The sequence below is a fragment of the Pygocentrus nattereri genome, chromosome 16, assembly GCF_015220715.1.
Source record: "Pygocentrus nattereri isolate fPygNat1 chromosome 16, fPygNat1.pri, whole genome shotgun sequence".
NCBI classification, from domain to species: domain Eukaryota; kingdom Metazoa; phylum Chordata; class Actinopteri; order Characiformes; family Serrasalmidae; genus Pygocentrus; species Pygocentrus nattereri.
In genome coordinates this window covers 16,412,058-16,433,052 of record NC_051226.1, presented here as the reverse complement: position 1 = coordinate 16,433,052, position 20,995 = coordinate 16,412,058, and the positions used below count along the sequence as shown (strand labels likewise).

At 39.4% G+C, this 20,995-nt stretch overlaps 1 protein-coding gene across 14 annotated transcripts in view; it reads left to right on the top strand.

The window, feature by feature from the left end:
- ncam1a (neural cell adhesion molecule 1a) overlaps window positions 1-20,995 on the top strand; it is a 244,826-nt gene that overhangs the window by 212,397 nt on the left and 11,434 nt on the right. For 11 of the 14 annotated variants that reach the window (XM_017719843.2, XM_017719840.2, XM_017719837.2 and 8 more), the window contains 3 exons: window positions 3,111-3,235; window positions 3,737-3,917; window positions 18,054-18,261. In XM_017719843.2, the coding sequence (XP_017575332.1) occupies window positions 3,111-3,235; window positions 3,737-3,917; window positions 18,054-18,261 (514 nt within the window). Of the gene's footprint in view, window positions 1-3,110; window positions 3,236-3,736; window positions 3,918-7,299; window positions 8,933-18,053; window positions 18,262-20,995 lie in introns of those variants that run through there. The other 3 variants (XM_017719854.2, XM_017719855.2, XM_017719838.2) reach the window with 2 other exon arrangements.

Here is a 20,995-nt window from a genome sequence, read left to right as displayed (position 1 = left end):
TGTTGCATGGTAGAGCATGTCTCTGTCTGTCTGCCTTCTTTATCTTTTTAACCTTAAACACTGTTTTCTCTTCATAGCATCTGGAAAACCTTCACCTAACTGGGAATGATGTCCATGACCGGATCTCAAATTTTAGTCAATTTAACCGTGCCATCTCTCTGAAACGCTTTCCTTTATTACTAACACAGGTTTTTTTTTTTTTTGAAGTCCAGTATCAAATCACGCACCTTGCTGAGTATAAACCAATGCTGATGGAAAATAACCAAGTAGCACCTAAGATGTAGTTTTATGCATGCCTGAACTAATTGGTTGATGGTGTGAATGGATTTCAACTTCCTTTTACTGAAGAAATGCAACATTATCACAGGGAGAAAAACCACAAAAAAGGGTAGCGATACATTTTATCAAAATTAATGATCATCTTTTCTTCCACATGCTGTTTTCCCTCCATCAGGGTCACGAACATTAGATTCTTTCATTCCATCTCAGTGGGATATACTTCTAGATATGCTGTTATAGCTCGGGCGAAAGTCCATCCCATCACTCATGTCTATCTTGTAGCTAGCAGTGGGGTGTGCGTTGGACAGTGTGACATTGAGTGCTAATGGATCTAGGCTAGAGGCTGTTTGTGATGATTAATGAAAGAGAGCTGTAGTCTCCTCCCAGGTTCCTCTAGTGACACAGGTGGCCAGCGCACATCCCAAACAAGCCCACACACACATACACTCCCTGCTCCCCTTGGCCTTGCTGATATTATTAAATGTAATGGAGGAGCACCTCCAATCAAAGTGCAGAGGATAATTAAGGCAGCGCTGTCATTAGGCAGTGGGTTTGGCCAGATAACGAGCTTCCCCAGAGAGTGTATTACAGCAGTGCTCTTTCACTCTCTCGCTCTGGCACTGGTTCTCGGCCCTAGCCTGCATCTCGTTATGGCCCTGCACATCCTTGTGCCTTAACTCTCTTCTCCCAGGAGCCCAAAGCTCTCTCTAATGCTCCATATGTGGAGGACAGTTTGGTAAGAGCCATCATTATGGCCCCTCGACAAAGACACTGCCATGCTATGCCTCAACAATTGGGAAAAAATAGTGTCAGAGTGCTCTGTAAAGCAAAATGACCAGTGTAAAATTAACTACCGCAGTGTTAGACTGAGTACACATGATGCTTATACTGCTGCACAGTGTGCATTATATAATGCCAGAGGGAATTTATCTTGCATACAAACAGCTCATATAGAAATGGAGGACAGTGAATAAACAGATAGCACTGGTGACAGACATCTAACATAAAAAAAAATAGTGTTAGAGGAGAGCGGGGCACAATATAACACATTTCTTATGTTATATTAAAGATTTTTTTGTATACAAGTAATCTAAACATCTTTGCTACAAATGCAACTTTTTTACAGCAGCTATTGTTATAAACAATTCATCTGAAAATAGAATGAGTGCAACTAAATCTAGAGGTGGGGTTAGACAGAGGGGCTAATCGCTAGAACATCTGGTAAATCAACAATTCATTTAATTCTATTCCATGTTATTCAAACCAGACAAGCCATGTCTGACCATCCTTTCATTCTCAACACATAAAAGTGCAGTCATCTAAATAAATATGCTTTGTGAATAGAGGCGATGTCAAATGTAGCACTTTATTTTGGACTACAACGTAGAAGAGCGGAAATAACAGCACAATAAAATATGTTTTATTTATATAATGTCTATTGTATTTTGATTAATCATTGCATAAAAACAGACTTTGTTTGAATTTAAATGGAAGAATATGGAATTCTTTCATTGTTAATTTGGGGAGGCTTTGTAGAAACACTGTTAAAGCTAACCCTGCAGTGTGGAGGCTGTACTTGCTGGGCTTGCTTTCATGGTGAGTTATTTATTTATGCTACAAAATGGTGCTATGACTGCAACGATGCTGATTAACATAATACATGTGTGAATTATGTGACTTAAACATAACTTCATACATGATAAACATTTACAATGAAGTTGTACAAAGAGTTTTTTTATATTATAGAAATATCATATATATATATATATATATATATATATATATATATATATACTTATATATTATAAGTCTTCAGGGTCAATCTTGAGAAATGATTGCTGTCAGCATTTGCTGATGACATTGCTATGGGAACATGAGAACATGAATCAGAGCATATTCTACTTAAACCTGTTAAACTACATAAAATATTTCTGTTACATTTTACCCCACATTAGTTTGTGCCCAGTTCTCCCCTGCAAGCCAAGTGCTTCACGTCTAAAATGAAACAAGATGTTATCCATCGTTATAGGATAAGTGCTCTGAATTTCAGCTTTGGATATTGTGGGAAATTTGGAAGTATTATATTTTCATAACTGTACAACTCATTTATAACTCACTTATAAATATATTTATAATACTATTGAACAAGTTGTTTAAAATTAAATTAGGCCTGTCTATTTCTCTGTCAACTGTCTTTCCCAACGAGAGCCTCATGAGATGTGAGGGAGTTCTCTGAATGCTGAATGGGCAGGATAATGCAAAATTTTGACAGTTAGAGCATCTGACCTTCAATGATTGTAGGCAGAGTAAATGATTCCTTAAACTTGGTAATAAATTCAAAAACAAGCAAGTGATCTCACTGTGAGTCCTGATAAGTTGGCTTTATTTTTCAGAGCAAATCTTGTCTAATCTCTAAAATCTTTTGAATACACATTTATAAAAAGGCACTAGTTCTTTTTTTACCTAAAATAAACTCTTTAGGTGTTAAATGGACATGTGGAGGTGTCAGCCTAGATGAAAACCAACAAAGTCCTGGTTAACATTGAACCATTTTAGCATTAGAGTTTAAATTATTTTATATAATGTAACTTAAATTACATACTGTTTTACATGAGGACCACTAATTATAACCAAAACATTTGCTTTTTAAGATGGTCTCATTGGCTAGAAATGGCTGCTACTTTTGAATAATGTAAAAGTCATTCATTAAGCATGTGTGCTAACGGCAGAGCTCCCTGTGTCTCCTGTATTGTCGAGGGCCTGGGCTAGGACACTCATGCTAGTTCCAAGCAGGGCTCTGGTTCTCCTCTTACTCTATGTGTTCTCTTCAGGGGAACCCAACCCTCCTAAACTGGAAGCCAAGCTGCAATCCACAGGCAATGAACTGAAGGTCAACTGGATCAAGCAGGATGATGGGGGCTCACCCATCAAGCACTACCTAGTGCGCTTTAGAGCTGTGAGTATGATGGGACATGAGGTAACATACTTTACAGAAGCTTTTCACATCTTCCAGCCTGAATAATTTAGCTTGCCACCACGTGTGCAATGCAGCATTACATGTTTCTTTTATGAGAAAGCATGGTGTTGTTGTACGTTTAACTGCAAGTTATTATGTGCAGAGCACCAGACCTATCCATTAAGCTTGTGTGTCTATGGCCATAAATTATTAAATTCATTTCAAAAGAGTGCAACATAATTTTTATTTTATTTTATTATTATAATCAGAATTGTTTCAAACATCGTGATTCATAAATCATTTGCAGCTCTAAATTACAACTTTTTTGGTAGTGGAATATAGACAATAAAAAGCTTTTCTGTTGGATTATTACGTTTTACATGTGACAGTAGGCAGATATATTTAAGTCAAGTCAAATGGTAAATAATGTAACAGTGTCATGTTATCCTGATACATTTGCGCACCCTGCCTGACCACAAATATATGTCTGATTTTATACAGAAGCATCGTTCAGAGTGGAAGCCAGAGATCCGCCTGCCTAATGGCAGCGAGTATGTGGTGCTGAGGGGTCTGGACTGGAACACAGAGTACGAAGTTTATGTGGTGGCGGAAAACCAGCATGGCCGTTCCCAACCTGGCATCCTCTCCTTCAGGACCTCCCCAGAGCCCACTGCAATTCCAGGTACTACTGCACCCCTACTCCCCCACCCCCTACCCCAGCCACAGCCACTGCCAACCAGCACGGCCAGCAGTCCTTTAAACCACCACCATACCTCCCCAACATTAGGTAAGCCAGGCTTATGACTGTTAGTCTGGAAGGCCTCATCACTCAGCTTGGCCAGAATCAACTACTTTAATAAGAAGGGGCTGTTTGGCTGACATGAAAAATAATGAAAAATAATTTGTTTTTTTACCTGACATGTAGGAACAGGTGACTGCCAAAATCATGCTACAACAAAAACAGACATGAGTGAAATAAAGTGTCTGCCTTTTTTGTAGAGCTCAGTGCAACTGATAGCTGGTCATGTCATAGTGACTATCTTTGACCATCAGATTGGCCGTATATCTCTGTGGGTGGAGCAACTGAGGCTGAAATCACCCCAACCGTAACCTCAGTTAACATGGGTTTTTTCCCCAGCTCTGGCTGAGATTATCTGGGCTGCAGTCAGTGTCAGCTCAGGTTGTGGCCTGGCCTCCCCCAGGGAAGCCCAGGACCTACAGAGAGCGATTTGACACAGGCTAAGGCTAATGAGACTTGGCTGCATGAATGGAGTGGAGTGAGGGATGCCTCAGAGAGCTGCTGGGGGTTAAGCCTGGAGACCCTGCTGCAGCTTAGTATTGCTTAGCTGCTCTCTGGGGCTATGCTTGTAGCCTGACCCCTATGGCAGCTCTTGGCTCACTCCTTCAGCTAGCTTTATTGCTCCAGTCAAAGCGATTGCAGATCATATCAGTGGAGATGAAATTTCTTTTTAGCACTTGACAGGCGAAGCCACATTGAGTCTCCCCCATCCAATACACCCCACCCCTCCCATCCTGTTGGCAATGGCTGTCTGTGCTCTGTTCGAAGGGGCTGTGGTTTTGGAGTTTGCATTCTTACACAACCCCTTAAACTCTAGGCGTATTTCGTACAGTTAGTCATCTTAAGCCTTTTGATCCAGTATGAGTTACTCAGTAGCTGCTATGAAACTGTTATGGAAGGAATGTAATTCTGAAGAATCGAAATCTAGACCCATTTATGGGTCTTTAGAGTTTAAGGGGTTGATCTGCCTCCCCACAGATCAAGAAAAGGGCCATCTCTCTCTCTCTCCTTCGCTCTCGGCTCAGTGCAGGCTCTTTGCTGCAGGAGGGAGCCTGTGCTGAGCTGACTGGACTGTGGCCTCTGGGCTCTGTGGGAATGCAGCCTCTGGTCTTGCATGGAGATGCTTCAACAGGATTAATGTGTTAATACTTTCCTGAGGACCTAACAGACATCTGCCGGTGCATGGCGCAGGACCCCGCTTTCTCTCATCCGCTTGGTGGGATGTAGCCATAAATAGCAGTGGGAGCTTTGGATCTCAAAGTGTTTTGGCATAACAGGGTCATCTGGACCAAGTTTAGAAACGCTTAATGTTTCCTAAGGGTGTAACGATTTCACTAAAGTATTTTAAAAAGTTTAGAAAAAAAATTAAACATTTGAAACTGCATTGCTGATCCTCCCCTCCACCTCTTCTGAGGGTCTTTCGTTCACTGTCTTTTGTGGAAGCCACTGACTTTGATCAAAACTAAGCATCTGCAAGCATCCTGCCAGAATAAAGTGAGGTGGCTGGGGGTTGGGGGTAGGGGTGGTCAGGGTTGGGGGGGGGGTCTTATGTTATGCATGCAACCACACTCAAATGACTGGGCTTTTTTCTCAAGTCACATAGAAATTCTATAAATATGTAGTTTTCTGAGCCAAACCAGTCTGTGTGGTGTGTAATTAAGGCTCCATAGAATGCAAACACAGGGGTGTCCAATCTTATCTGCAAAGGGCCAATGTGGCTGCAGCCTTTCATTCCAGCAAAGCAGGAACATCTGTGATCAATAGTTTAAAGACTGACACCAATATATTAAACAAGTGGAATCAGTTTGTGCTCCTGTCTTGTTTGTTTAGAATGAAAACCTGCAACTACACTGACCCTTTGTAGATAAGACTCGACACCCCTGTATAAACAAATACAGTTCTGAAAATCAAATTGAATCTTTACCTCAGAATCAAAATTGCATCAAACTTGGAAATATATGTAACGCCTTCAGTTTTCCTCCCCTTTTCCCTTGTTGAACTTGTCCGTGCTTACGCATTGCTGTGCCAGAGTTATTAGCTCCAATGTGTAACATGTGGGCGTTCAAAAGGCAGGGAAAGTTTTATTTTTAGCCCAACATCTGCATCCCCTCAACCATCTCAACAGCTGGACTTAGTAAACACAGTGCAAACCAGCTGCTCAGAAAGCCGCCCAGGCTCTATTCTTAGTTTGTATTACGACCATGAAACATGAGTTTAGATGCAGGTGTATTTGGATTAAGTCTGCTTTATTCTTGACCTCTTTGACTCATGAATGAGGCTGTTAGGTTCACTTATCACTTTGCAGTAGATCATATTAAACTGTGATTTGGTGGAAATGATAGTAATAATGAGCTGTTAGATTTTATAGATTTTACATGTCTGAAAGGTGCGGTTATTTACGTTCGATAATCCAAATCTCCCCAGCTACCGTTTGACCAGGAGTGAGACTGTTCTAAAACAGTGGCTGCTAACATTGTGCAGTTTTAGTAACACTTGAGCACTCATTATGTCATCCGACAAACCATTTACACTATGTTGTGCCATAACTTGTTTGTTTCTTAATTTATTTTTTGTTTGTCTAACTCTGCAAGACTCCCTGGTATGAACATTCCAGTCAGGACAAAGTATGATTCCATTCCACGCATATTTTTTTAGTTTTTTTAAAGCATCAGCTTAAAACAATTTTACTGCTCACAGAATATCTACTACGTTTAATACCAGGGAAGTTGCTTAATGATTCTTGCTTCTTTGTGTGTGTGTCTGTCGTTTTTTTGTCCATCCCTTCATCATATGGCTCCTCTGTAATCCCTTTTAACCCTGGCCTGCTATGTTGTCCCTGCCATTCGCTGTGCTATTAACATGCTATGGCTTTTCTTACTTTGTTTTTTTTTACTAACTTGCTTGAATTTTCCTTTAGTATTCTTTTCTAATCACACTTAACAGTTCAAACTTAAGTTTCTGTATTTGACCTATTTTCTATCTCTCTCTCTCTTTCTCTCCTTTTTCTCTCCCTTTCTTTTTCCAAATTTCTTTCCCTACCCCCCCCAACCTTCTCTCCCTTGTTCTGTTTCTTCATATGTGAAATCGGACACTTCTGGACCATCACATTTTCATGCACACGAACACTTTATTTCCATTTTTTAATTGTTCTCTTTGTCTCTTTTTAAACTGTTTTTTGTTGTTTTTTTTTTCTTTGCGCTCTGTCTCTGTGGTATCCTGGTGCTGTGTTCATGGTGTGGTGGTTGTGGCCGTGTGGCTACCTCAGCTACCCTTGGCTGCTCCTGCGTCACATACGCTCTGGTCACTCTCATGCTGCCCATGGTGACTGTGTTCTTGCTCTCATAAACCAGAGCCTGAGGAGAGAAGCACTGGCCCACTCTCCAACTCTCCAAACATCCCTTTTCTACGTCTTCTGAATCTCCAGCTGGCTTAAAAAAACAAACAAAAAAAACAAACGAAAAAAAAACCCATGAATATCAATTCCATGTTAACGGGGTTAGGAGTGCTCAGTACTTGTATACATCTGGATGTTCTTCTGTTTGTTTTTGTTGTTTTTTTGTTGTTGTTTTTTTTTGTTTGTTTTGTTAGTTTTCCTGTATAGTTTTTTTACATTGTCCCCACATCTGTTTGAGAAGATATTTTTCAATCCATGGACTTTACTGAAGCTTCTGAAGCACTGTAGAAAATCTTGTTCCTGCCGAGAATGTGTTTGGCCACAGGCTTCTCTTGGCATTGTTCTCAGTGCACAATTACTGAGAGGGCACCTTTATCCAAGGGATTTTATATAAGTCCTGCTTTGATCACATGAATTTATATTGTTTCCTATTCCTCCTTTGTTGATCCATTGGTTGGTCACAGGGCGCCTAAAGGGAAGGCTATTTTCTAGAGGACAGGCTTGTGTGCTGATATTAAAATGTGTTTTTGTGAGAAAATGTACATAATTTTAGATAATTCCAAAAAATTAAGGTATGCTTCTTGTTTTGGATTTTTATTTACTTCTTTTTTCTTTCTTTGCTTCTTACTTGAAAAAAGAAAATATTCAAAAGTACTACTACCGATGTCAAAAGTGTGATTTGACTGTTTTGTAACTACAGTGTTCTCATGCAGTAACCATCATAGGTTTCAAGAAAAAAAGGATAATGTATTTTTTAGTGAAGGAGTAATGTGAGCTGTTGGATCAGTTGTAAGAAGCACCATGGGATTTTGAGTTGATAGCCTTATGCTAGTTGGTGTTCATAGAGTTGCATGGGATCATATTACCATATGAACATATTGTGTGTATGTATCCCCACACTGACATGGTGCTGAATGTTGGTCCAGACTGACCCACAGAGCCTTCAGAAGTGAAAGGCAAATGTTTTCTGATGTACTTCGTTTCAGCTGAACATTCATCTTCTGAAACGCTAAATTCCTTAGCGCTTTTTTTTTTTGCCTAATGCACATAGCTTTTTTCAGAATGCTTTACTTGACACCCTGTCCTGAAGCCAGTCGAACCCGCAGACTTTTGTGTGGACCTGACGTCTCCATTTCTTAACACATGTAATAGACAAACACATATTGACACTTGATACATTCTTCACTGTTAGCTAGCTGTCTGTCACTAACTAAGACTGGTGGGTGTCAAGAAGCCTCCAGTTGTCTGGTAAATGTCTTTTTTTCAAGACCTATGCAGGCTTTTCCAGTAAGGGTGTCAAATAAAGTGCAACTAATGCAACAAAGTGTCTTACAGTGTAACGGCCCATAACTTGGATATGATGCTGGGGAGGGGTGGTTTGGGGTTGAAGGGTGTTTAAAATAGTGTCAGAGTAGCGTATGCTCCCCATTTTGGAAATTGATTCTCATAATAATAAAATAATGCGCCCTGGAGGTTCAACTCCTGGAAACGCATGTGCCAATCACCTGCTTGGGTTTTTCATTCATATCTAAGTGCCTCTCGGTCTTCATTTATTATTCATTAGAAATGTCAAGCTCTGCTCTGCCAGTTGAAGCAGTGTGCTCATGAACCGTAGTAGTCACTTTTTTCCCCTTTTTTGAAGTCTGTATCAAAGAACTGGAATTGAGGATTTTCACATTTCACAAATGTCAAATTCCTAATTTCAAAGTGGACCATCTCAGCTGGTAGCCATTGTTTTGTTTTAATCAACATGATATCCACTTTTGCCAGTTATGCTGTGTGACCAACAGTTTGGATGCCATCCTGGGTGGATCATTGTATTGCTTTGAGCACTGGCTACTGCAGCTCATTGCTTCTCATATTAGAAACAAGTAGGGGTGTGCAATAAGATATCTGAACTATTGACCATTTTAATCTCAAGAATTATCCTCTGTATCTGATATGCCATGTTGTGCATTTCGACTGACATCTGGTAAGTTGGAACAGACAGAATAGAGCCAGGAGTTCCACACTTGAAAAGGTCCATTAAAAATGATGAATACAGTGATTTGTATTCAATACTTTACATTCTGAACTGCAATAAGTCTAATCTTAGTCTAAGTTTAAACAGGACTAGTTATGCTCTCTTTGTAATGAAACATGCTGTTGGTCAGTGTTAATTGCTGACCATATCCAGAATATGCTTCCAATAGTGCATTGTGATAATTCACAATGTATTTTATCCTAATAATGATAAATATTGTTGTATTGTCTAGCTTTGATGGCAAGAAAAAAGGTAGAAGTCTTTAAATCTCTCATTGGAGCAGTAATTTTTTTCTAGGTACCATTGTTACTCATGTTAGCAAACATAAACGTCAACTTATATGCTGCAATTAAGCAATAAAAAAGATAAAGTACTACAGTTTGTCATAAGCACTAAGCTTTACAGCTTCAGCAGTGCAGGTGTTATGCATATTGGAAGAGCCTAAACAAGTCTCTGGCTACTGCAATAATTAGTGGCACATTTTGCAACTGCAAAAACAGCTCTTAATGTGATTCATAAAAATGATGCTAAAGGTGTAGTGTTAAAAGGATTTTTATATCAAGAAGCTTCTACCTTATGACTGTGTCTTCCATTCACTTTCATTAGCTATTAAAGTACACATATAAGACACCTCATGCCCCAAAAAGTCATTTATTTAATCAGAGTGATACAGTTGCCTGAGTGTTCCTACCTGTGTTGGGTATTTCATTTGTTATCTCTGCATTCTGGGCTTGAATCTGTGGAGACGGCTGAGAGGCCTTAAGGATGTTTTCGGCATGTGGCTGACTCAGCAGGTGTGGGTATTGTTCAGTTAGCGAGGGAGAGCAGGAACTGGCCTTTTGTGGCTCAGATGTGAGATGTGATTTATCGCGATTGTTAAAATGCAGGCCAAAATAAGGGAAAACAAGCGTTCAGCCTCACGGTGCCCCAAGCTAGACAGAGAGCCCTAAGCCCTCTCTTGCTGGGCAGTAGATTAAAGCTGTCAGCCATGCCTGCTGCTCTCCCCAGCCAGCAGAGCTCTCCAAAACACAGCTAGAGACAGAATCAGAGAAAGGCATGATGGACAGCGAGAGAGAGAGAGAGTTACACAGAGAGAGAGAGAGAGAGAGAAAACAGTACAGTACAAAAGTCTGACATGGTGGTCAGTTCGTATCTTAAATCTACAATTGGGGATTTCAGAGCATTGAAGTGTTAACCCCAGCCCTCAATTCTCTGAAGTGTTGAAACAACAGGTTTAGGCAGTGCAACACTCTTCAAGTTCATAGACAGTATGTAAGAAGTCAATAACCTAAAGATGCACCTTTTAAAATATAAAAACCTTAGCTGCTATTATTTCTCAAAGGTGTAGAATAGCAATATAGACTTTATAGACTTATAAAGATGTGTCCTCATTTTGTAGTTTGCCATTAGAATTCAGATGAGGTGGGCGTTAACCAACCAACGTGTTTCAGTTTTGTCCTAATTCACTGTGTCATTTGAATCGTGAGGATGTTAATTTGATTATTGCTGTATGCATTTCTTCAAAGAAATCTGCAGGGATATTTTTCCACACCTCCAAAGTTCAGTCATAGAAGTTAGTTGCATTTTCTGCTTCTCTTGATTGAAGTGATCCCGAACCCATTCAGTGATGTTGAGGTCTAGAGCATTATTTTATTTAATGACCTAGTTAAGGTGATGCAGTGCTGTTGTTGAGAGGGGCAGTGTCAACATGTTCATTATTTGGCTAGTTATCTGGGTTTGTTGTCCACTACAAAATGAATGTGACCTTTCTGGAATGTGGTCTTTTTGGAAAGCGAGGCTTTAGAAGGTGTCATTTTTGAGTGTGAATGGAAATGTAAGATAACTAATCTAAAGAAAAATAATTTATAAACCCTTAATTGGTTTCACTGACCTATTTTACAAACTGTGTTACATCTCCCATGTTCTAATTGTGTAGTTTTGACTACATTTTTAACTTGCATTTAGGTTTGGGAGAGGTTGTCTTGCCTGGTTAAGCTAGACTGATTTTAGCACACAGCGTTCTGAGAGAAGCATGATGTGCCCTCCTAATTGATGCACAAAGGACCTCCAAGTTATGTGATGTTGTGCCTTGAAAATTACATCGCTTCCTGCCACACTTCTCTCTAATGCATTTCTGTTTCAGCTCTTTGCTGAGTGCATCAATAATTCAAGGTCTCTCTGATGCATTTAGATGTATTTAAGGTCCTTATAAGGCTCTAAATTAAAGGCACATTTCATTAGAGAAGCTCTGCACACAGGACATAGCACAGCACTGAGTGTTTGTCTTATTGGTATTTCACTGTGGTTGTTCATCTTCATTCACGAAACTCTTTTTTTTTTCGTGTTTACACCTGTGGCCGCCTGCATGTTTCAGTCTAGAACCTGACAGAATGTCGGCGAACGCTAATTAATTATACAGCTATTATTACACTGGGTGTTCTTTAGCTTAGGACTGGGTAATTATTAAGCTGAAAGGTCCCAAATGAGCTGAATGTAAATGTTCATTGAGTAGGAAACAGGGTTATATGCTAATAAGATGTAGTCGTAAACATTTTATTTATTTATTTGGGCTCAAGTAGTACCGCAACTACTTTACATACTGTTACATTACACATTTTAGAATCATAGTCAGTACAGCAACACTAAGAAATAACACACATAGATATATGCTGCTTTGTTAAACAAACCAAAACTATCTTATATTTAGGATTCTTTAAAGGTGCTTTGATGCAGTTTTGCACTCTCTTGACATTTTCTCAAGCAGCTTCATGAGGAAAAATATTTTAATAAATATAATTTCATTCCATTTAAAATAATGTTTTGGAAAAAATCCAAGATAGGCATGAGCATCTGTTTATATTAATTTTACAAACAACTTACAAAGCATTTAAGTGTAAACCTTTAGGTAAAAACATCTTCAGTTGTGACACCTACATTTTAAGAGAAAATCTTTGTTAAATCACAAGGGTCTAGCAGTTATTACACAAAAGACTTTATGCTGGTTAAAGTAACGTGTGTTAAAAGAAAGCATTGATAATACTGCCAGAGCAGCAGGCAAACAATGCTGCCTCAGCCTTTGCTTTTGTTGTTAGATTCAGCACAGCAGTTTCTAAACAAGCACAAGCAAACATTCAGACTGGAATTCTAATCATTGCCAGCTTATTTTAGAAACATTTATTCAATCTGAGTAACAATAAAACACAAGATATTCAGCTGTATTCCTGTTTATTTATTGGCTTGCTCATATATTACAATTTATCAACTTCCAACTTAAATTTCTCCAGAGGAAAAAAAATATTACTTAAATGTTGCCTTTTAATGGCTCAGGAGACTTAATAGTGATTCTAGAATTCCTTAGTGTAACACAACAGAATGACGCAGATGCTCGCAGATAAAACGTGAATGAGAAGCTTTACTAGTGCAAACAGAATCCACAATCGTAGTCAGGTCACAGGCAATGGTCAAATCCAGAAAAGACAATAAACACAAAAGCACAAACATAACCGGGCAAAAAGTCCAAAAGGCAAAAGGGATCAGGCGAAAGACAGGTGAAAAAACAGGAATAAACAGTTAGAAATAACGCTCAGTAGCTCTGTGATAAAGAGGGTTCAGAGCCCAAGGGAGTCGTGACAGCATAAGATAAAAAGGAAGAAATAGCATAAGATAAAAAGGAGAAATTAGTCCAGGATAAACGTAAATATTATGTCAGCAAATCTGACCACAATGTGAATCGAGATCTCTACTAAAACTCAGGACATAAGATTACTAAGGTCTATTGCTCAGGAGAAACATCTAAACAGCAAGAAACTTAAGCCAACCTCGCTTTTGTCTCTCATCTGATTTCATTGTTATCTAGGAGAAACTACAGAGATATTAAGGAGATCTCTTTTGCCTGTTTTTTTTTTTTTATATTATTAATAAATAGTCAGACCAACATAGACCAACGTAGATTAAAAGAAGAATTAACCATCTAAGGAGTGAAGATTATGAAAAGCATACATTCAGTCGAGTGTGTCCAAATTTTTGACTGGAACCATGGAGCACGCATGCTCGGCAGAGCACCATGACCCAGTCAGATGTATCCCACACTGTCCCAGGCTCTTGATCCTAGAGTACTAACACGCTGGCAGTGGTGCCTGGCTGCCTGAACCAAAACCGCGTGCTGGAGAAAGATAACAGGGCTTCACAGAGTCTGTTTTGAGACTAAAATGGCTGCAAAAAAAGAACACAAACACATTCCCAGTGCAGGATGTATGAATTTGCAGAACCTTTTTTATTAACTGTTTACTGCTATCTCACATCTCTTGTGTGTAAGATTGTAAATGAATACTTTCCGCTGCTCAGTCCCTCATTCTGGACATCTGCATGGTTTGCGTTTGAGACTGTATTGACTCATGAACAAATAAATGTGGATTAATAATTTCAGTGTTGCACCTTGCAGTAACACTCAAACGCAGGCCTGCAATCCAGTCATGATGACTGATAAGCCCCCTTTATTATTAGACTAATATGTATACTAGTACTAAAAATTGTGATAAAAAATAATATCAGCAGATGTCATTTATAGAATCCATTAACTACACAGTGTTTTTCATTGTAAGACAGAGAAAGGATTCTACAGTATATTAAAACCTCATTGTTTCATTGTTTAATCAAGAACACACTATGCAATTTTTGTATTAAACATTTTTGAGGTCATTTTGTTTTGCATAAATTCACCTATGCATGATATAGTAGGACACTCCTCTGCAGTGTCCTGCAGAATATGGATAGAAATTCATATGAATGTGGGAATTCCTTGGAACTGCACTACCCAGATATCTAAAAATACATGCACAGATTGTGTCAATGTTGTCATTAGGACAAAGGAAAAAAACATATTTGAATATTCTGTTAGAATATTCTACAGGAAACAAGCTTCTCAGTGATATATAACACAGCACAACTGAGCTAGGCATTCATCACATCTGCTAATTTAGATGTGATTGGATGTGAACTGACTAAAAATGAAAAGATTTCTGTTTGAGAATTTTATGATTACAGTTTAATAGAAGACATGTTACAGAAGCAGAAAAATGATGGGACCATAATCGTCTTCTCTTCAATAACCAACAGGAAATCACAAAGTCTCAAATAACATAAATATTATAGAGCAGTGGAGCTTCTTAAAATCGCCTTTTTTGTTTCTTTTAATCAGCTCTTACCTTTCTTACAGTTGTGTGCAAAAGTTTGAACACCCCTGGTCAAATTACATGTTGATTTTCTTAGTGAAAATAAGTTAACATGTCCTACATACAGTGAACACTTAAATATGGCATTTCTGCAAGTTTTACTCTATAAACTAAACATATTAGGGGAAAAATAAAATATAAAATGTGTCGTAATATTTTCACGTTTTTACTTAAACAATTTAAACACTGTAATTTGCCCATGGTTGCCCAACCTTTTATACATGGCTATTTATCATCAGTTCTCCTCGTAGAAAGGTTGTTATGCTCATGCTTCAGTTTAGCTTGTATGACTGTAGTAAAAGTGCAGAGAGTGACTGTCAACTTAGCTGGACATTATGAATGCAGACACAAGCATGAACCCATTAAAACCTTAGGAAGGTCTGTTTTTCCCATCATTACACGAGATGCAAAAAATCAGCTTTATCAGGATTTTCACAGATAAATTCGATCTCAGTACGGGCCAATGTTTTCTGCCAACTGATGTAGAGGCTGGGCCATGTTTAAACATATTAAATATGTTTATTCCTCTCTGATCAACACTGTACTTGTATTCTTAGTCTTCTTATTGCTATTCTACTGATAGCATGTAGACATTAATGTAAATGCACAAATGGAATATATTTTAGCACAGATGGTGATCAGGTCTAATTAGAGTACATTTAATAACGCTATTATGTCTACTTGATGCTTCTGCACATAGTAGTGATTCCAATTGCCAGCACGATCCCCCTGGAGTATCTTGGAGTTAAATGCCTTGACCAAGGGCACAATGGCAATAGCAGAATATTAACAGGATATTTACAGCCAGATTGAATGTATAACCCCTTGGACCATAGTCAAATTTCCACCACCCACATACTCATCCAAACCCTGTAAACCCTCTAGTAGTTGAGCTTGATGTAAGAATTTTAATTTCTGGTAAGTAGCCTGTCTAAAAGCATAATTCTACCGTCTCCTCTCATCCCCTTTCTTTCTCATGTGTAACATGCTGGTCTGAACTCGATGTGTTTGTCAGTGTGGATGCATGCATTTGTGCGTGTGCTGCACTCCTCTAAAAGTAAGTGAACTCTCTGGAGCACTGAAAGCTTAATATTAAGATTATCATCTCAATTTCATGCCGGTGCAGTTTCTCTGTATGAACTTTGGTGCACTGCAGACATGAACAGAATAACCTTCTTTGTAATTGTGTCTGTGAATGCGGATGCTTGATATACTGTACAAAGAAAGTTCATTATGTTCTTCTGAATGAGCATGCCTGGTTCATCTCCATATAAAAAAAATGCCAGATGCCCCAATCAGGTGTACATTTCCCTGTGTTTTACTTTACACTGCATAGCTATCATGCAGTGTGTCCCATGCAGTCATCAGCTGGTCTGGCTGTGTTTGAGCTGCTGTGTTTAACTTCTTCAAGCTTGTGCGTGTGGGTGTGGCTTTCCTCCTCACTGCTCTCATCAGGGCAAATCTTCAATTACTTGACACTGTAACAGGCTATGCGTGATGTCATGTTTTGTTTTTTTCCATTGGTTTGTTTGGTTTTTTCAATAGTGTCTTAACCCCTTAAACAGTATGGGTCTCTCGATGGCCCTCACTTCTATTCTTCACTTTTTATCTACAGAGCTTACAAACTAGTCTCATAGCAACTACTAAATTAAAACCTCTTCAAGGTCCAATCTCCAATGTACTCTTACACAACTGACACAAGATTGGACAAGTTCTACACTACGTTGGCAAAATCCTGTTCCACCTAATTAGAAATTGCAGGTCACTATCTTGTGTTTAAAATGCTATGCTGTTGAGCTGTAATAGAAAAGAATTCACAACCATTGTCACTGTGTTTGCACACTGTGAAATTAGACCTCTGCATTTAACCCACCCATGCAGTGGAACACCCACATACATGCACACTAGTGAACACACACACTAGGGGGCAGTGAGCACACTTGCCCAGAGCAGTGGGCAGCCCTATACACGGTGTCCGGGGAGCAATTGGTGGTTAGGTGCCTTGCTCAAGGTCATGGACTGTCAGCCGAGGGGATCAAACCGGCAACCTTCCGGTCACAGGGCTGGTTCTCTAATCTCCAGCCCACGACTGCCCCCCTGTGTTATTGAAGATAAGCAAAACCAATTGAAAACAACTATAACAAATATATCAGCACACTAACTTTATCTCAATTGCAAGACAATGAAATGACGTTGGGGGGTAATATATAGCGCAAAGTAACACGTTAAAGTAATGCCATGTAACAAAGTAGTGTAACATGATACATTTTAAATTCTTGTAATCATGTTATAGTTACTCAATAAGATATATCATACAAGTGTTACTCATATATCTCTAAGAAAACAATAATAATTATATAGGATGCATTCAAATCATATATTTCCTCTATATAGATTATCGGTGCCAGTCTTAATATGTAATTTGAGTATGTGTACTTTCTGCATCAGATGGTACTTTGATTGTGAAAGTGAGCCTCACAGTGCAAACACAGGTAGTGTGGCAAGCAATCTGTCGAGGTATCTAATCACGCAAATATGAAGCTGATGGATAAAGATCCTCATGTTAAAGAACAGAGAGCCTCACTTTAACAGACTAAACTCTGTTTTTGTTCAGGAACAGCTCTGTAAGCTTTGTATGTTGTTCTTTTTTATATAGAGGCCGCTTTTTTTGCTCCTTCTAACTAGTTTCTCGGATTTTAAACCACATCAGCCACTTGTCAAGCATAACTGGGTGTGTTTTTTTCATAAACAGGGATAGTGACGCCTTTCAAATGATGTTATCTGTAACTGTCTTTGTCTTTCTAAATAAAGTGCTGAAAATGACTACTAGGTTTTCCCTTCTTAAAGCTGGTACAGATTTCTGTGCATCTTAGAGTAATTAGCTTACTCCTCCTGGAAGTAATATGTAAAGTTATCCCCTTACTGCTTATCATTTGTAATGTATTACTTTTTTGTCTTGATTAACTACCCCAATACTCTCAGACGTTTACCAAATATGAAATATTTAAATTGATAACAATAATAAAGGTAGGTATTTTGACAAATTGTGAGTTGTGCATTCCAGTTTTTTGTGTTGTCGAATTGGATTTTTTTCAACGTTCTTTAAAGCTTGTCCAGCCTATTAACAGTTGCTATGAGTGCATTAGTAGGTCGATCATTTATAGGTCAATTTCTAGTGGTTACTGGTTAGTACACCTAAGTTAATAACTAAATTAAAGCCCTATAGTTTAAGAGGTTAATTACTGATGAAAGTAGACATATTATTATCTCAGTGGAGAAGTCTGTGAGGGCCACAGAGAAGTCTGTAAGGTGTTAAAGCAGAAACCCCACTCTCAGTGTTTTCTATTTCTCTGTCCTCCTTCCTTCCTAAGACACAGTGGCCAGCGGTTCCGGCTTGGGTACAGGAGCTATCGTGGGCATCCTCATTGTGGTCTTTCTCCTGCTGCTCTTTGGTGTGGACGTCACATGCTACTTCCTCAACAAGTGCGGCCTCCTCATGTGCATTGCTGTCAACTTCTGCGGCAAGTCTGGGCCCACCACCAAGGGCAAGGACGTAGAGGAGGGCAAAGCGGCCTTTACGTGAGCGCTCTTCGTCTTTTTTCATTGCTCTACACTGTGTGCACAATTATTAGGCAAGTCTTATTTTTGAGGATTATTTTTATTAATGACCAACTACAGTGCTCTCGGTTAATCCAAAATGTTAATAAACCTCAAACATGAATGTTTAAGAAAAATAAAGTGAGGTTTTGGCTTTCTTAGGAGAATATCTATATGTGCACATTTATTGGGCAACTATAATGGTGCAGAATTATTAAATGAAAATAAAATGAAAAACACACATTTTCCCATCTCACTTTTTTATTTTCATCTGTTCAAGTGAGAATTATAAACAAACAACTCAAAACTTTCCAATGAACATTTCGGAGAAATAAAAAAAAAATGAGTGACCAATACAGCCACCCTTCTTTTTAATAACAGTGATAAGCCTTCCATTCATGGAGTCTGTCAGTTTCTTGATCTGTTGACGATCAACTTTTTGTGCAGCAGCAACCACAGCCTCCCAGACCCTGTTCAGAGAGGTGTACTGTTTTCCTTCACTGTAAATGTCCCGTTTAAGAATCGCCCACAAGTTCTCAATTGGGTTCAGGTCAGGTGAGGAAGGGGGCTATGTCATAAGTTTTTCATCTTTAATGCCTTTACTGGAGAGCCATACAGAGGAGTACTTGGATGCATGTGATGGAGCATCGTCCTGCATAAAAATCATTGTATTTTTGAAAGATGCAGATTCTTCCTGTACCACTGCTTAAAGAATGTGTCTTCTAAAAACTGGCAGTAGGCTTGGGAGTTGATTTTGAGCCCATCTTCAACACAAAAAGGTCCAACCAGCTCATCTTTAATAATACCAGCCCATACCAGTACCCCACCTCCACCTTGCTTGTGTCTGACTCGAAGTGGAGCTCTGTTCCGTTACTGATCCAGCCATGGGCCCATCCATCTGGTCATATGTGTCTTGTTCAGTGGTGGTCGGGTTTCAGCTTCCTGACCTTGGCCATGTCTCTGAGCGCATCTATCAAGAAGTACATCTTGTACTTCTTGATACTCCAGCTAGGTTGCAGTTCTGGATATGACAGAACTGGAAGATAATAGGTTCCTGGTAGCTTCATGCTTGATTCTTCTCAAATCCTTGGCAGTTAATTTGCATCTTTTTTTCTCAGCACGTTTCTTGCGACCCTGTTGACTATTTGCAACAAAATGTTTGATGGTTCTGTGATCACGCCCCAATATCTTAGCAATTTCAAGAATTCTGCATCCCTCTGAGAGACTTTTGGTCATTTTTGACTTTTCAAAGTCAGTTCAATCTCTTTTTTGGCCCATTTTGCCTAAAGAAAAAAGCTGCCTAATAATTATGCACACCTTGATATAGGGCGTTGACCTCCTTAGGCCACACCCTCCCTCATTACACAGATACACATCACTTGCTATGCTTAAATCCATTAAGCATTCAAGTTTATCCAGCTTGGAGTTAGAAAATATGCCTAAAAATGATAATATGGTCAAAATACTCACTTGCCTTTAAATCACTCGCCTAATAATTGTGCACACAGTGTACGCTGCAAAGCTCTTTGCTGCAGAGCTCTTGGTTCTGTTATTACTATCAGTCGGAGTTCCACTGTCTTTATCATCTCCATCAGCTCTCCAGGAGACCCTGATACAGGCCTGATTTGAACATATCTTGCTCTGTGAATGAGAATGAAGGGAATATTGGCTGATTGCTGCAGAGTTAAGAGGAGAGCAGTGGAGGGGAACTGTGTTCCACTTTAGAATGAGAATATGAAGAAAGGGCGCCGCTTATGTGGAGTCACTTTTTTTTTTGACAAAACCATGAAATCAGCATTGTCAAACTATTCTTCATAGAAAAATGTCTTCTAAAAAGTTGAATGAGATTCTGCAAGACTTTATTTATCCCCATTGGTTGCTGTATATATTGCTCTATATATATATAGATATATACACTGCTCAAAAAAATAAAGGGAACACTTAAACAACACAATATAACTCCAAGTAAATCAAACTTCTGTGAAATCAAACTGTCCACTTAGGAAGCAACACTGATTGACAATCAATTTCACAGCTGTTGTGCAAATGGAATAGACAACAGGTGGAAATTATTGCCAATTAGCAAGACACTCCCAATAAAGGAGAGGTTCTGCAGGTGGGTCCACAGACCACTTCTCAGTACCTTTCTGCTTTCTGGCTGATGTTTTGGTCACTTTTGAATGTTGGTGGTGCTTTCACACTCGTGGTAGCATAAGACGGACTTGACAACCCACACAAGTGGCTCAGGTAGTGCAGCTCATCCAGGATGGCACATCAATGCGAGCTGTGGCAAGAAGGTTTGCTGTGTCTGTCAGCGTAGTGTCCAGAGGCTGGAGGCGCTACCAGGAGACAGGCCAGTACACCAGGAGACGTGGAGGAGGCCGTAGGAGGGCAACAACCCAGCAGCAGGACCGCTACCTCCGCCTTTGTGCAAGTAGGAACAGGAGGAGAACTGGCAGAGCCCTGAAAAATGACCTCCAACAGGCCACAAATCGGTGGCCTGCACAAACGGTTAGAAACCGACTCCATGAGGATGGTATGAGGGCCCGACGTCCACAGATGGGGGTTGTGCTCACAGCCCAACAGCAGGACACTTGGCATTTGCCAGAGAACACCAGGATTGCCAAATTCGCCACTGGCGCCCTGTGCTCTTCACAGATGAAAGCAGGTTCACACTGAGCACATGTGACAGACGTGACAGAGTCTGGAGACGCCG